Below are 14,257 nucleotides of genomic sequence, written 5' to 3'. Positions count from 1 at the left end.
TTGTAATGTTTACAATAAAGAACTGACAAACCCAACTAAACTCATGCTAATGGAGGAAATTACTCTAAAATTCTTTGTAACAATCACAAAAAATATGTGTCAAACCAGCCAAACCTCCTTTGTAACTTTTGTTAGTTCCTGGTTTGTTACATTTGTAGGCCTGCTAATTAATTCAGATGCCGAAAAGAATGACAAAAATATAAAAATAACATGTAATATGCCTTTCTAAAAGCACCAATTGCACCTTGTTATGTACTGGCTGTCAGCCATGTTCATAATGGTTGTCCTGTCATTAACATCAGCGATATTTATGATATTTTTCTTTTCAGTGCTTTTATTATTCTAGTGTACACGGGCATGTGCCAGGGTGATGCATAAATGCAATGTTAATGAAAAGGTAAAAAGAAAAATAGATGACAGCAGTAATATTACAGTAAAGAAAAGCCTTTAAGCTCTTCAACTGTTGTACAAGGCCCAAATTTCATAGCATTACTGGTAACGCCTCAGACGTGCCATGGATCAGAGCTGTTTTCATTTAAAAAGGCTCACTCGGCGGACTTAGGTTTGACTTGGTATTCAGCACTTCATTTAAACCATGAGGGACCCTTTAATTGGGCAAAATAAAGTTAGTAAAGCAGTTGTACGTCTTGAGAACACGTTCTACTTTTTTAATCAGAGTAGCTGTAACGTCTTTCGAACATTCTCTGTTTCTTGTCATTTTTTTCGAGCTAAACCGAAAGCTGCCTTTGAGGGCGCGTAGAACAACAATAGAGGACGTGCAGCGTCTGAGTCTAATCAAGGTGGCGGTTGGTTCAGGATGATGTGTGATGTTAGCTCAGTGAGACATGGCCTTCTCCTGGGTAAGTACAGTTGGTGTTTAAGCTTAAGACCCAGAGTGGCTTTTTTTTTTTACGTAGTTTTTCTCTTAGACATCAGTTCTGTACTAATTCGATATGGGAGCTGCCGTGTTAGCCTGCGAGTCTCTGTACATCCTCAACATTGATTTCATTAGCCGCCATGTGCCCTTTTACTGACTCCTTCTCTACGGTGAGGAGCAACTGCTCTTGTGAGAAAGTGATGGTCGACGTAATCATTCTCTGCTATCCTCAAACCTCGAAATGGTCACCCTTTTAAGATAATAAAAGTTCCTGACTTAGCTAAATGCTCAGTTTGAGGAAATGTGTGATGTTGTTCTGTAATCCTCTGGTGAATATGGATCAAATTAATGTGGTAAAAACGCTGTACTGTCCATAACTCTGTCTCTGACTAGAATGAAGCTCTGCATGTCCATGACAGCCATGCTGATAAAGAAGTCTTCAGCAGAATGAGCATTTGGCTGGGGAACTCTCTAACAGGGGACTGGACCAAACCTGTCCAAAGTCTAACTCATCCTCATCCTTACCTGACAGGTAACGCAGCTCCAAATCTGCTGGTACTCACAGTGTGATTGCTTCTGTAAAAAAACAGCATAGACCAGAGTGGCTGGTCACCAGCAAAACCAGCATATGTTGTGTTTTGATGCTGGTATGCTGGTCAACCCAGGATGACAATGCTGGGTCACCGCCTAAATCAGCGTAAACCAGCAGAGACCAGCTTAGACCAGCTGTGTTTTTTCAGGAGGGATACCAACTATGACGATAGTATGTAGTATCACTGTAAAAACACACACACACACGTCATCTAAACCGCTTATCCTTCTGGGTCGCGGTGGGGTGCTGGAGCCTATCCCAGCTGTCATTGGGCGGAAGGCAGGATACACCCTGGACAGGTCATCACTGTAAAAAATAACTGTAAAATTAACTGGCAGCAGTTTCTCCAGTATAGTGCTGTTTATTTGCTGAACTTGTGCTGCAGTTCACAGTTACAGAGCATTGCTCCATTTTATTAAGTTACAGAAGTTAACTGTAGTTTTCACAGTCAGGTTTGTCACCATTGCACCATACTGTAATTACATAATACAGTAGTCTACTATAGATACCTTACTACTGACAAAGGTTTCAGGGAAACATTATATATTGTTGAATTTTAGCTAAATGTAGCTCTTTAGACACAAGATCTCAGTTACGTGCACCAGTCTTTAAGTAAGTTGAAATAAAACAAAAATAAAAGCAGCTAACAAAAGCACAAGAAAGGCTGGGAACTCCCACATTGCTACAGTATTCAGAGATGGGTCACTTTTTTAGTATGCTCTGCAAAAAAACAGCTAATCATCTTAGAATATATAATCGTAAAATACAATAATGCTGTAAAATATAATCTTAAATTCTTTGGCAAGAAACTTGTGTATCTCCCAGAATGCACAGTGGTCTACTGTACTTACAGAACGTTGTAGATTACTGCAGTGTTTCTGCTGTAAATTCACAGCAGTTTGTACAAGGTAGTTTGTATATTTTAGGTTCCTGTTTTTCAGTACATAATAGTGTTACAAGAAGTATTTTAATAATATAGTAGATCTATTAAGTTGGGTTTTGTGTGACCCAGCTGGCTGTACAGCCTGTTTGCTCTAATAACGAACTCTCAAAACCGTCAAAAAAATTTGCTGCAGCAACAAGATGTTGGTTCATCTGATGTTTAGCTACTGAGCTATTGCAGTGTCTCATATGTTTCCTACAGCTGTTTCAGTGCCTGCACATGTACTTTCCAAACCTGGTGCTCTTGTAAATGCCTGAATCTGGCATCAGAATGGCCTTGTCAGCTGGTTTTCTTGTTTTAAGTTGTTGCTGAATCATGCTGCTCCTGTGAGTATTCCATTCCAGACTCTCAAGTCGCACACAGCCCTGCCACTGTGCGCACATGCTCACGGTCAACTGTACCTTACTGCGTTTAATACAGTAGGAGTAGACATGGCAGTTGTGTGCATGGGCTTGTAGTTTGAAACAAGCGTCTGTTGCAGTCTTGTTGCTGTAGGATGACAGTTACGAGCACTACTTTGGTAGATATTTGGCACAATACATCAAAATAGTTTGTTTTTTTCAAAGATTTGATAAGTTGAATCTGACAAAAAAGCCAGAGGAAAGCCATATTTAAGAAATGCTATAGAAAGCTACACTATGGACATGGCTCAATACCGAGTGAGCTGCTTTGCCCCCCATCACCTACATAGGCAGCTGTGTAGGTATTCAGCATTTTAACCGTACTGGGACCTCATAAAATGGTTTATTTAGTCTAACTCTAGACAGACAGTGATTGAATCATCACCATTTCTTGTTAAAATTGCTCTAGTAATAATGTTCAACAACAGGTTAGTGTGATGGCTAGTTGAAATCATACATATGAATGCATAGATGCCACATTGTCTGTTCTTAATCTGCGGCAGTACATTTGCACGTCTCTCATGTTGAAGCAGTCAAGATTCGCTTGTAAGCAGATACGCATGTATAGAGATATGATGAGTTCTCATGATTAAATTGGCCATAATAACTTTCTTATTACTCAAGTGATGTTCACCATTTACATGTACACACTCACACACACTCGTACATATACTTCATATATATACATATATAAAGAAGTTGATAACAGCTATAAGAAATGCCTGAGTGAAATGCCTGAGTGACGTAATATTTACATTTATGTAAATGCTTACAGATAGTGATGTGATCCAACTGAGTAAAGAGACAGCAGATCAAATACATCAGCATTTTTTATGATCTAAATAAAAAAATCTTGACATTAATGTTAAACTAACTGTGATAAAAATCTCCTATCAATGCAATTACATATCAGATGCGAAGTGTAAGGACTACGTCCAACAGTAGAGCTCAGTCTGAGTCTGTAATGACTGCAGAGTGCCAGTAGATTTCTTTATTTTGATTATTAGCTTACATATACATTGCAGGTACCTAGGTTGCATGTATTTCTGACATTTTGCCAGTTTCTGTTATTTCTGTTTCATAAATGAGAATTTGCTAGTTAGCTTGCTGCTTGGAGCAGCAGCAGCAGAAAATTTCAGTCTGACAATACCAAGACAATACCACTGAGTTTAGGGAAGGTTCTGGTAGGAACCTGGTCTTGCATTAGTAAACCAATCAGTGTGTGAATTACTTAGAAGTTTCATGCATATAAAAATGTATGACATGCAGACCCCCCAAAACAGTAAGAAGATGTTCATCTAAGGGGAAGATTCCAGATTGGATTAATGTGTGACTGCAGTTGCACAGTGCACACTTGCCCAAAACTAACAATTAATGTAAATAAATATTATAATTGCAGTTCACATCAGGTCAAGAGACCCTGTATGGGTTATAAAATGAAATAAGCTTAAAACAAAACCAGAGCAAAAACTATTACACCAGCAAGTTCTGTGCTTCAACAACCAGATAGCCATATCTATACATAAACATCGCACAAACATTGCTACGTTCCCCTCTTTATATAATCCTCTTTAACCTCCTGAGTGCTGTGTTCTTTAAATAGTATAATTTGGGATGGTACCTTTCTTAAACTGCTGCTTAGTTCTGGATCACTCCATTCCAGCTCATGCCAAAGGAATTACAGTTTGAAGGAATTTCACTCCAGAGAACATAGTTTCACTGCTCCACACCCCAGTGCTGGGGGGCTTTATACCCCTTATTGATGATGGTGATCACAGGTTCATGTGCAGCTTCTCCAGAGTGTCCCATTCTACTGGCAGTGCTTTTCTTTAAGATTATATAAGTTGTCTGTGTGCAGTTTAATGCCTGTGTCAGCAATGGGTGCACCTTAAAGTAGCTGATTAGAAAGGGTTTCTGGGTACTTTTAGAAACATAGTCATGTGCATGTTTTCTCAATTTTCAGTTTTCCCATACTGCACTGCACTAAATGCAGTTAAACGATACTAAGTATGCTCTTTGTAATGAAACATGCTGTTGTTTAGTGTTCTGATGAGATCCACAGCGTGCTCAGAAAAGCATATTCTGATGTAATTTATCACGATAATGATAAATATTGTCGTATTGCCCAACCCTACTGTAGAGCTTGGCTGTACGTACGCAGCTCAGATAAAGAAGAATGAGGTCCCTCATGCCTGTGTGTTTGTTGCTGATTGAGTGAAGGCAGGGTGTGTCAGGTCCACTCACTGGAAAGGAAAAACAAAACTGTTCACTCAGACCAGCTGAATCACAGTGATTACAGGAGCTAGCTCTGCTCTCTCTCTCTCGCTCACTCTCCCTCCCTCCCTGTCACCTGGCCAGCCTCCAGCCTCAGGCCTGACTCAGCATAGACAGAGAGAGAAGGGAGGGAGCGAGCAAGAGAGAGAGAGAGAGACTACTGCTCTTCCGTCCTCAGATCAGTGGTGTGATGCAGCTCAGCTGCTGAGAGCAGCGCAGCAGAGAGCTCAACATCCCGATCGCACGCCTGCACACACATACGGTGTTGAGGAAGTATTTCGGAGTGAGCGAAGCTGCTGATATGGACGTGGTAGTGGGAATCTGATGTGCTAGAGAGGGGAATGGCTCTGGCAGTGAGAGACTCACTGTAACAGTCACATGTTTAACAAGTCAGTGATGCTCACGGAGGCTCATGGAGGCCTCGACGGGCAGCGTGGCAGGTTGGTCTCTTGAGTTCTGATCTTTTAGATCATTTTGCTTACTTTGGTTGTCTCTGAACTGCGTACGTGTGTTTTTTTTCCTGGTTGGTTGGGCACGAAACACTATGTTTAGGTCTGCGTAAGCTCATTTTTGCCAAACTAGATTTTTGTTTTTTGTTTGTCTCCAGCATGCTTTCATCTATGTTTCCTTTATGTGACTGTTTTTGTTTGTTTTTTTTTTATGATATCTCTTGTATGTTTTCCCTGTAGACCTGCCAGATACAGGATGCTCTGCTGTGGCTAGCAGGATGCCGTTCTGCAGCCAGGAGCAGGACGCTCCCCTTGGCCTGCCGGACATCACGGAGCTCAGCCTGGGCCTGCAGTCTCTCGGCCTGCCCTGCTGGGACCAGCCCTGGAGCTGCCCTGAGTCTGAACCTCCAGCACAGCGCTGCTCCCCTGCGACCAGTGAGTACCACAGCCCCCCATCTGCGCACACCGATTGAATGCTTAATCATGTTACTTTACATTACGTGCTGGTTTCCTTGACACAGATTAAGCTTAGTCTTGAACTATTGAAAAGCCTTTTTTAGTCTAGAATTAAGCTTTATCTGGGTCCAGGAAACCAGCTGTAAGTGTTTAACCCTGAGAACCAAAATGTACTGGATGATAAGCATTCAGATTAATGGATAACTGAATAATAAAGCCAGAATTTAAGGGGTTAGTCATTCTTTCTAACTCTTTTGTGTATTTTTGAGCCATTTTTAAAGGTCTGTGTGTATGTGCGTATGGACATTAGTGCTGCCGTGATGATAGATGATTCTGGACTTTCTGGAATTTGTGTGTCTGTGTGTTTGTGAGAGATAGGGGCACACAGAGAGAGAGAGAGGGATAGAGAGAGAGAGAGAGAGAGTGAGTATGTGTTAGTGGGATGATAGATCATTCTGGAAGGTGTGAGCTCAGTCTTAGTGCTGTCTCATATCTTTAACTCATGCGTGACTAATCACTTTTCCCCTGAGCCAGGCCAAACACACCAGAGCTAGCTGTTCTATTGATTCACTAACATTTGTTCAGGTCACCAAAACATGTGGTTATCAGAATGGGAGTGTTTTAGTCTGATATTTGAAAGTAAACATTCGTCCTCATGTTAAACTGTGCTTGATGCTTGTGATTGGATGTTGTCCTTAGCGCATACACGCGTCTGAATGTAAAGTCCCTATGTGCCTCACATTTGCTCTGCCCCAATTCTCCTAATAGAGCAGATGACACAGACGCTAGCACAGCACAGCACCCAAACCAGCTCAATTCTGCTGTCTCATTCAGGGCTAATGTCACTCCAGGATGACTCTCTCTCTGACAGATTTCTTTATTACGCATCAAATCATCTATGTGCTTAAATAGTGTGATTAGGTGGATGTCTGTTATATTTAACAGTAATTTTCTCCGTATTATTTGACAGTTTGTTGTTCTGTTGTTACTCATTCCTTTATTATCGTATATGATAGATCATTTAGTCAAAGTTCATTCGTAATATTCTTAATATCACTGTCCAAAAAACAAAACAAAGCATGAATTTCCATTTTTTTGTGTTTTTCTACAACACTTAAGCACAGCAGCTGTCTTTTACATTATGTGAAAATGTTTTGATGAGTGGACCAGTATAAATGCTCCAAAATCACTTGGAATAAACAGATTTTACAGTAACTTACATTAAAAGGTAACAATGTTTTGCCACCTTCTGTGAAGCTACTGTTTTAGAGATGCATGCTCTTTCTTCTGGTCAGCGACAATATGTGTATACACAATCCTAACTGTTATGTAACATATCACAACAAATACAAATAAACATAAACCTACTTAAAAGTAACAAGACTTTCTTGTTTTCAAAAATGTAGTCAGTATCTTAAAAGCTGGTTAGAGGAACACAAGGTTTGTTCCCCGTGTTCTCCTTGATGCCCCCAGCCATCACATGAATTTGTTCAATTCCATCAGCAGCAGTTCTGATTTAATTTAATACTGTGTTGCCATGAAGAAAAGTTTGGAAATGGTGACATAAAATCAGTTACTGTATTAATGTTATGTGTATTCTTTCTTATATTGTCTTTTCTGAGCAAATAAACTTGAAATGCCCAGTTAAATATATTTTTAAATATAATTTTCTCAGGTACTTTAAACTTTTGCATTTATTACATACACTGTCTCACATTATGGTCTGTACTCTCTGTGTGTGGCAGTGCTGGGGTTGTTGACCAGTCCTCTGGGGAATGCGCTGGACAGACCACATGGCTATCAGAGCCAAGGCTCTCTGGGCGGAGGGGACCTGTTGGAACATTTCCCCAGCCTGGCCCGCATTACTCCAGCAATAGAGTCTCGCTCTCTGCTAAACTCTGGATCCAGCAGCCCCGTCGACTCCGAAACCAGTGGCATCTCCTCCGGATCCGACCACCTGGTGAGCAGCATCGAATTCCAGGAGATACAACGTCATCTGGGTTCATAGATCAGTGACTGTAGAATCAACTCTTCTTATTGAGTGACGATGTTAATTTTTTTCTAGCAAATTACAGGCACTTAGTGCGTGACTGAAAAATTAGACAGGGATTCAAACAGGGGATCATGTGGATTTGATTAATGGCTCCCCGTGTTCAATTAATTGGTTGTAACACAACCACAGCGTGGGCCATGCATAATTAAGGCGCTCTGTCACTTTTATTGAAACAATCAGAGGAATCTGAAAAATTAGATTCACCGTTCAGTTAAGAAATTGTTAAGAAATTTATTAGACCAGGTATTCATTCAGTTCTGATTGCTAAAGCTAAAAGGGATGATTTGAGCCATTATAACCAGCACGAAACAGTTAGAGTCAATTCCTAAGTAAAATTTTCCTGTAAGCAGGTGTCTTTGCAAAAAAGGGCATCTGGGAGCCAGAGACTACCTGGTGAGTGACCTGGACTGGCCTTCATTGTAGGCACAGAACAAAAACATGCTGCATAAAGCATCCGTTTAGGGTACTGAGGCAGCTCATTATCCGCAAAAATCTAAATTAAATATGACAGTGATGTTTTACCACACATTATTGAAACTTTGTTACACTGAACACAATTTTCACAAAGTTTCCTTCCTCTTGCAGTCTAGTCTGCGGATCTCACCTCCTATGAACTTCCTCCTGTCTGGCACTCAGAAGGATGCTGTGAAGCTGGGCATAGGGCACAGAGAGGAGCCCATCTCTCCTCTTGCCCCCACTCTCCCTGTTGTGCCTGAAGGGTCACTGGCCAAGTGCTGGACAAAATCATCCCCCTGGCCCAGTTGGGACACCCTGGGGTCACCAGACCACTCCGTCAGTATTGAGAGGAAGGCTCAGCTACACAGGCAGGCTGCAGGTACTCTTCTGTCAGCATGCTAACGTTAACGACAATCAGTGTCAGACAGAATCACTGTTTGAATCATGATAGGCCTGTTTGTAGTTGATGCCCGATACATAATGATTTAAATTTGTATGACATGAAATATAGATTTCATTGGTAAGAATCTAAATTGTGGTTGCAGCTGATTGATGCTGCTATTAGTTTTTTGGCATTAAGTCCTTAAAATCTAACTAGATTTATGCATGATTCACTGCTCCTCATAGCAACAAATGAAGCTACTTGTACCTGGGCTGGACAGCTGCCTCCACGCAACTACAAAAACCCCATCTACTCCTGTAAAGTGTTCCTTGGTGGAGTGCCGTGGGACGTCACAGAGGGTGAGTAGTGCACACACATACACACTCACACACGTGGAGCAAAATCTTGTGTCTCCTTTTTCGTTGTTTTTTTAATTAATAATTTGAAAATGCCAGCTGCTCTTTGCTCTTTTTTTTCAAAAAATCATGATAAATGGTGTCACAGGAACAGTCCAAAATGAAGCAGAATAAAATGTTATTAATTGTTAATGTAAACTGAAGGTTAATGTTTTTTTCTCCTCCTGCAAATTTTCTTTTTTCATTTTAATTCGACATTGACGATATACACAAATGGCTCGAGCATGACATGATATGATAGTTAATTCACCTGTGTGAGGTGCAAAATTTGACACTAATCTGTCTAGCTGCTTGAATCCAGGGTGGGGAACTAAAGGCCGGAGACCAGCACAGTTTAGTGATTCCCTTACAGAAAGGTTGCATATCTTTCACACGTGCAGTGTGTCAAAACCAGATGTCTGCTGTGTACGTTCATTACAAAGCTGCCTGACGGCTGCACGAAATTCAGCTCCATTTGTTAATCCGCAGACACACAGAAACCATTCAAATTCATTGTTAAAAATACTATGTTTCTATGAATGTGTCTGTCTCTACAGCCAGTCTTTTGAACACATTTAGTGTGTTTGGACCCCTAAAGGTGGAATGGCCTGGCAAGGATGGCAAGCACCCTCGATGCCCTCCTCAAGGTAATCAGCCTTGTGGTAATGCAGTAACGTTTTGGCCCTTTGCATTCTTTAGCATATATCCTCATGAGTTTCATTGTTTTGATAAAGAGATTGAGATTAGTATCTATACACTTGAACACTTAATATACACTTATTTGAAATTCAAACAGTGGTCTCGGCTAATGGCAGCTGCTCTGCAGCACACAATGCATTTGTCAGCATGCACATTAAGACTAAATGTTCTGTGTAGGTTATGTGTACCTGGTGTTTGAGTCTGAGAAATCAGTGAAGGCTCTGCTGCAGGCCTGCACCCAGCGCCATCTGCATCCCGGCGATTATCTGGAGTATTACTATAAGATGTCTAGCAAAAGAATACGTTGCAAGGATGTGAGTATCACATTGAAAAATATACTTATTTTTTTTAGAATATTCTAAATGACATATTTCAGCTTCAAACGTAAACAGTTTTGGTCAAAGTAATGCACACTTATTATAACTGTTTAAGGGATCACCACTGTATTTAAATATATCGTAAGGTAGACCATCACAATACAATTAATAACATCCGAGTCCGCACCAAACCACATCATCAAGTGTTGAGTGCACAACTGACCTCAGTCCAACAAAATTTTGTCAGATCACCCTAAGTGCTGAATAAAATCTGATACTTTTAATGATAACATCAGTTAAATTACTGTTATATAACAGTTAAATTTGTTCATCAAGCAGTGCTTTTAAACAACATCCCTAGTTTTTTACTGTGGATATACTTCCTGTGATGCACTGTTCTCATGCTGATACAAGAAGATGTTAGTTCTGTTTACTACACAACTCTGTTTCATAACCTTGAACATATTACATGTAAGATATAAATAAATATTTGGCCAAACAAATGTAACATTAACATCCTTTTGGCTGCACTAAACTGAATAAACTAAACTAAACTTCCTGAATTGATTCAATGTTTTATTGCCCTAAATCCATTCTATGTGTGGGCCTCGTGGACCTCAATGATAAATTCTGTCAGCAACACAAATGAATGACTCCATCATGGCAGATAAAAAACTGTTTCAAAGTAATGAAAGTAGGGAGGAAGAATAAAGTAAACCGAGAAACTAAAGTGAGGGAAATGCCAGGTATAATCTGTTAAAAGTGGGCGGGGTGGTTGCTTGTGAAATCTGAACCTGACACATATTTGTGAAATGGTGTCCAAACCAGACTGAACAAATACTTCAAGCTGTAATAAGGACTATGATAAAACTCTTTTTCCTGTTCACACAGGTGCAGGTGATTCCATGGGTGATCACAGACAGTAATTTTGTGCGCTGCCCCTCCCTACGGCTCTTCCCCAGCAGAACTGTGTTTGTGGGAGCTCTGCACGGCATGCTGAACGCTGAAGCTCTGGCCCACATCATGGAGGAACTGTTCGGAGGGGTCACCTACGCTGGGATCGACACAGACAAGCACAAATATCCAATAGGTCTGCCATTCAGTCATCGCAGTCTGTCCGTGTATCATGGGAATTACATTATGGTTGTTCAGTTTATGATATCTGGCTTTTGCAGGATCAGGACGTGTGACGTTCAGGAACCAGAAGAGCTACCTTAAAGCAGTGAGCGCTGCGTTTGTGGAGATCAAAACCGCAAAGTTCACCAAGAAGGTGAGAGAGGAGTTGTGTACAGAGAGCAGAGTATGTCGTCTGCATTCAGGATTATCTGGAGTTACACAAGATGCACAGTCTTGTTCATGGTCAAAGTTTCTTCTCTCTCAGCTGTATCTGCTTCTTCATACTTTTGTTTTCGACTTGTTTTAGGTTCAGATTGACCCATACCTTGATGACTCCATGTGCCAAGTATGTAATCGTCAGCCAGGCCCGTTCTTCTGCAGAGACCAGGTGAGAAAGTGATGCTATGCAGTATCAGATGCTCTGAGCCCTGCTACAGTACACTTAGCAGGTGGTATTGATAGCATTTATAGCACAATATTTTCTGAATATATCACTGTATAAGATGATATTTAAGTTAATAAAGTTAATAAACGTTGCTTTCTGAGCACAGCTACACTTTGTTTTTTTAAAAAACACTTTATAAACCTGATATAACTTGTTTAACCCTTGTGTGGTGTTGGGGTCTGTGGGACTCATTTTCACTGTTTACCAAAAGAAAAAAATGATGCAATTTATTATTATTTCAACCCCAGATTGCTTGACCTTTGCTATTTTATGGGAAAATAACACTTCTTTAATGACTTCACACTGTAAACCCCCTACACATTTATATTACACAGGTGAACCTGTGGAGAATAAAAGTGTGGAGGTGCTGTGTCCCTTCACTCTGTTCTCCTCTTACATGGCTTGCTGTTTGTGTGTGTGTCTGTGTGTATGCGTTTGTATATCGTCGCTGTCCAATGAAAAACATAGCTCTATTTTGTGTAATTTTTACTTTTCTGCATCATTTGAGCTCAGCAGCTGTCCTTTACATTGTGTGAAAATTTAGTGAAGATTGGACCAATAGAAATGATCAAAAATTGCTTAGAATAAAATATTTTTCATTAACTTGCATTGAAAGTAAGGAACATTTTTGCCCTTTCCTGTAAAGTTACTATTTTGGAGATACTTTATAAAATTGTAATTTTGGACCATTTCTCTCAGCTTGAAACGTTCACACAACGTGTGCAGCAGCTGTGTTGCTCAAATGATGTCAGGAAATAAAACTTAAGAAACAGCGATGATATTCAAACAAGTTTACAGAATTGATTCTTTAGGACTGTTAATGTGTTTAGACATCTAAAATTTATGAAAAATCTGCTGTATTTGTGAAATTAAGTCCTTAAAGGGTGTCATTGTTAAGGATGAATGTGCATTAGTCTACATTAAATCTGATGTATATACAAATATCAGGTGTCTGATTATGACTGTAAATCATATTTCCCTGTCGTTTTCTCAGGCTTGTTTTAAGTACTACTGCCGCTCCTGTTGGCACTGGCAGCACTCCATGGACGTGCTGAGTAGTCACCGGCCCCTCATGCGCAACCAGAAGAGCCTCAACTCGAGCTGAATGGGCAGCGCCAACCATAACTCTGCTGCTAACCCAGAGGGCTGAGAGCTCGCTGGGCTGAGGGAGATTAACTGTGCCATCCCCTTCCCTGAGCTGATAGAGCCAGGAGAGGATCACTGTAGAAAGTTCTAGTATTGCACTGCTTTCTCTTTTTGCTGTTTACTCGTTCACTAAGGCACTATGCAGACAGAGGGGCTGGGTGATGGTGACCCATTTGCACAGTTACCCAGACAACCATCACCATGGAGATAACCCCGAATTTCTGCAGGTGGCAAATAGAAAAATGCCTTCCTGATTTTAGAGCTTTTTCACAGTTTTTCTGTTTTAATTTTTTAAACGCCTTGCATCTGTATTCATCATGCAAGCCTCTTATGTTGGAAGGCAAAAGTTTTGCCTCTACATTCTTATTATTTTTGGCAGGTCTGCTGGCCTTTTTATTTTCAAGTTTGGAGTTCATTTCAGACATTTTTACACTGTTTTTAGTCCTTCTACCTGCGGTATTCGGCTGAGGCATGGGCCCGAATTGGTAGTTTTTTAGTTAGTATTTGCCCTGTAGTTCTCCTCTCTCTAACTACCTGGGGTAGATGTTTGTGATTTTGACAGTTGTTTTAATTTTATTTTAACAAGTAACATAAAATGGTTGATGCATGACCTGGCTATGCAGCAGATCCACTCATTAAGTATTCCATCTTTGAATGCCACTGCTGCTTAGCAGCAATCTTGCTGTCAACGGTCAGATACACATGGCAACGACGTTGGAACGGACTTTGACCTCTGAGATTGTGGACTGTACATAGTTTTAATCAAATTGTTGCACTTTTTTTTAATTTGCACTTGGGGAAACAGGGGAGACGGTGGTTTTAATTCCCCTCTTGTATTTCACTAGAATGGGGCAGGCAGAGTCATCTAGAGCATGACCCTTTAATTTCCTTTCTTGTACTCTTGTGTTACTGTTGAATGTAGAGTTAAGTGTTACTAGGCCTATCTATTGTAAACCATCAAATGCAACTTAACTCCCTGTTTTTATTTGGACTCTAAAGCTGTGTGCCAAAGACCTAGTGTCACGTCAGTGTGTCTGTCTGTCGGTCTGTCTGCCTCTCCTTCTGCCGGTCTCTCTCTGCCCCTCTCTCTTGCTTTTCGATCAGGTTTGTTGTGCTGAGCTTGTTGCCTGGCCCAGCTGCTTTTTAGAGTTTAAAAATCTCTACCTCATTGGTCTGCAAGTGTTGCCATGGTTACCTAAAATGGAGGTTGTTCCAGTTGGGCACAATAAAGTTGTTGAAGCATTACGAGTCTGTTC

General features: G+C 40.6%; 1 protein-coding gene across 2 annotated transcripts; it reads left to right on the top strand.

Annotated features, from left to right (window-relative positions):
• Positions 1–654: 654 nt before the first annotated feature.
• On the top strand, positions 655–14,246 carry cpeb1a (cytoplasmic polyadenylation element binding protein 1a). 2 transcript variants are annotated; one of them, XM_036576557.1, is made up of 12 exons: positions 655–860; positions 1,271–1,409; positions 5,777–5,971; positions 7,738–7,952; positions 8,631–8,880; positions 9,129–9,242; positions 9,836–9,925; positions 10,155–10,291; positions 11,186–11,384; positions 11,470–11,564; positions 11,718–11,798; positions 12,850–14,246. In XM_036576557.1, exons 1-12 carry the CDS (start codon positions 846–848, stop codon positions 12,958–12,960), a joined length of 1,641 nt encoding a protein of 546 aa, XP_036432450.1. In that variant the 5' UTR covers positions 655–845; the 3' UTR covers positions 12,961–14,246. The 2 variants fall into 2 exon arrangements, with proteins under 2 accessions (XP_036432450.1, XP_036432451.1); XM_036576558.1 differs by lacking the exons at positions 655–860; positions 1,271–1,409 and adding an exon at positions 5,123–5,527.
• The last annotated feature ends 11 nt before the right edge of the window (positions 14,247–14,257 follow it).

The sequence above is a fragment of the Colossoma macropomum genome, unplaced genomic scaffold (assembly GCF_904425465.1).
Source record: "Colossoma macropomum unplaced genomic scaffold, Colossoma_macropomum, whole genome shotgun sequence".
Classification (NCBI taxonomy): Eukaryota; Metazoa; Chordata; class Actinopteri; order Characiformes; family Serrasalmidae; genus Colossoma; species Colossoma macropomum.
The sequence above is the reverse complement of the archived record's forward strand: the minus strand, read 5'-3'. Positions and strand labels throughout refer to the sequence as shown.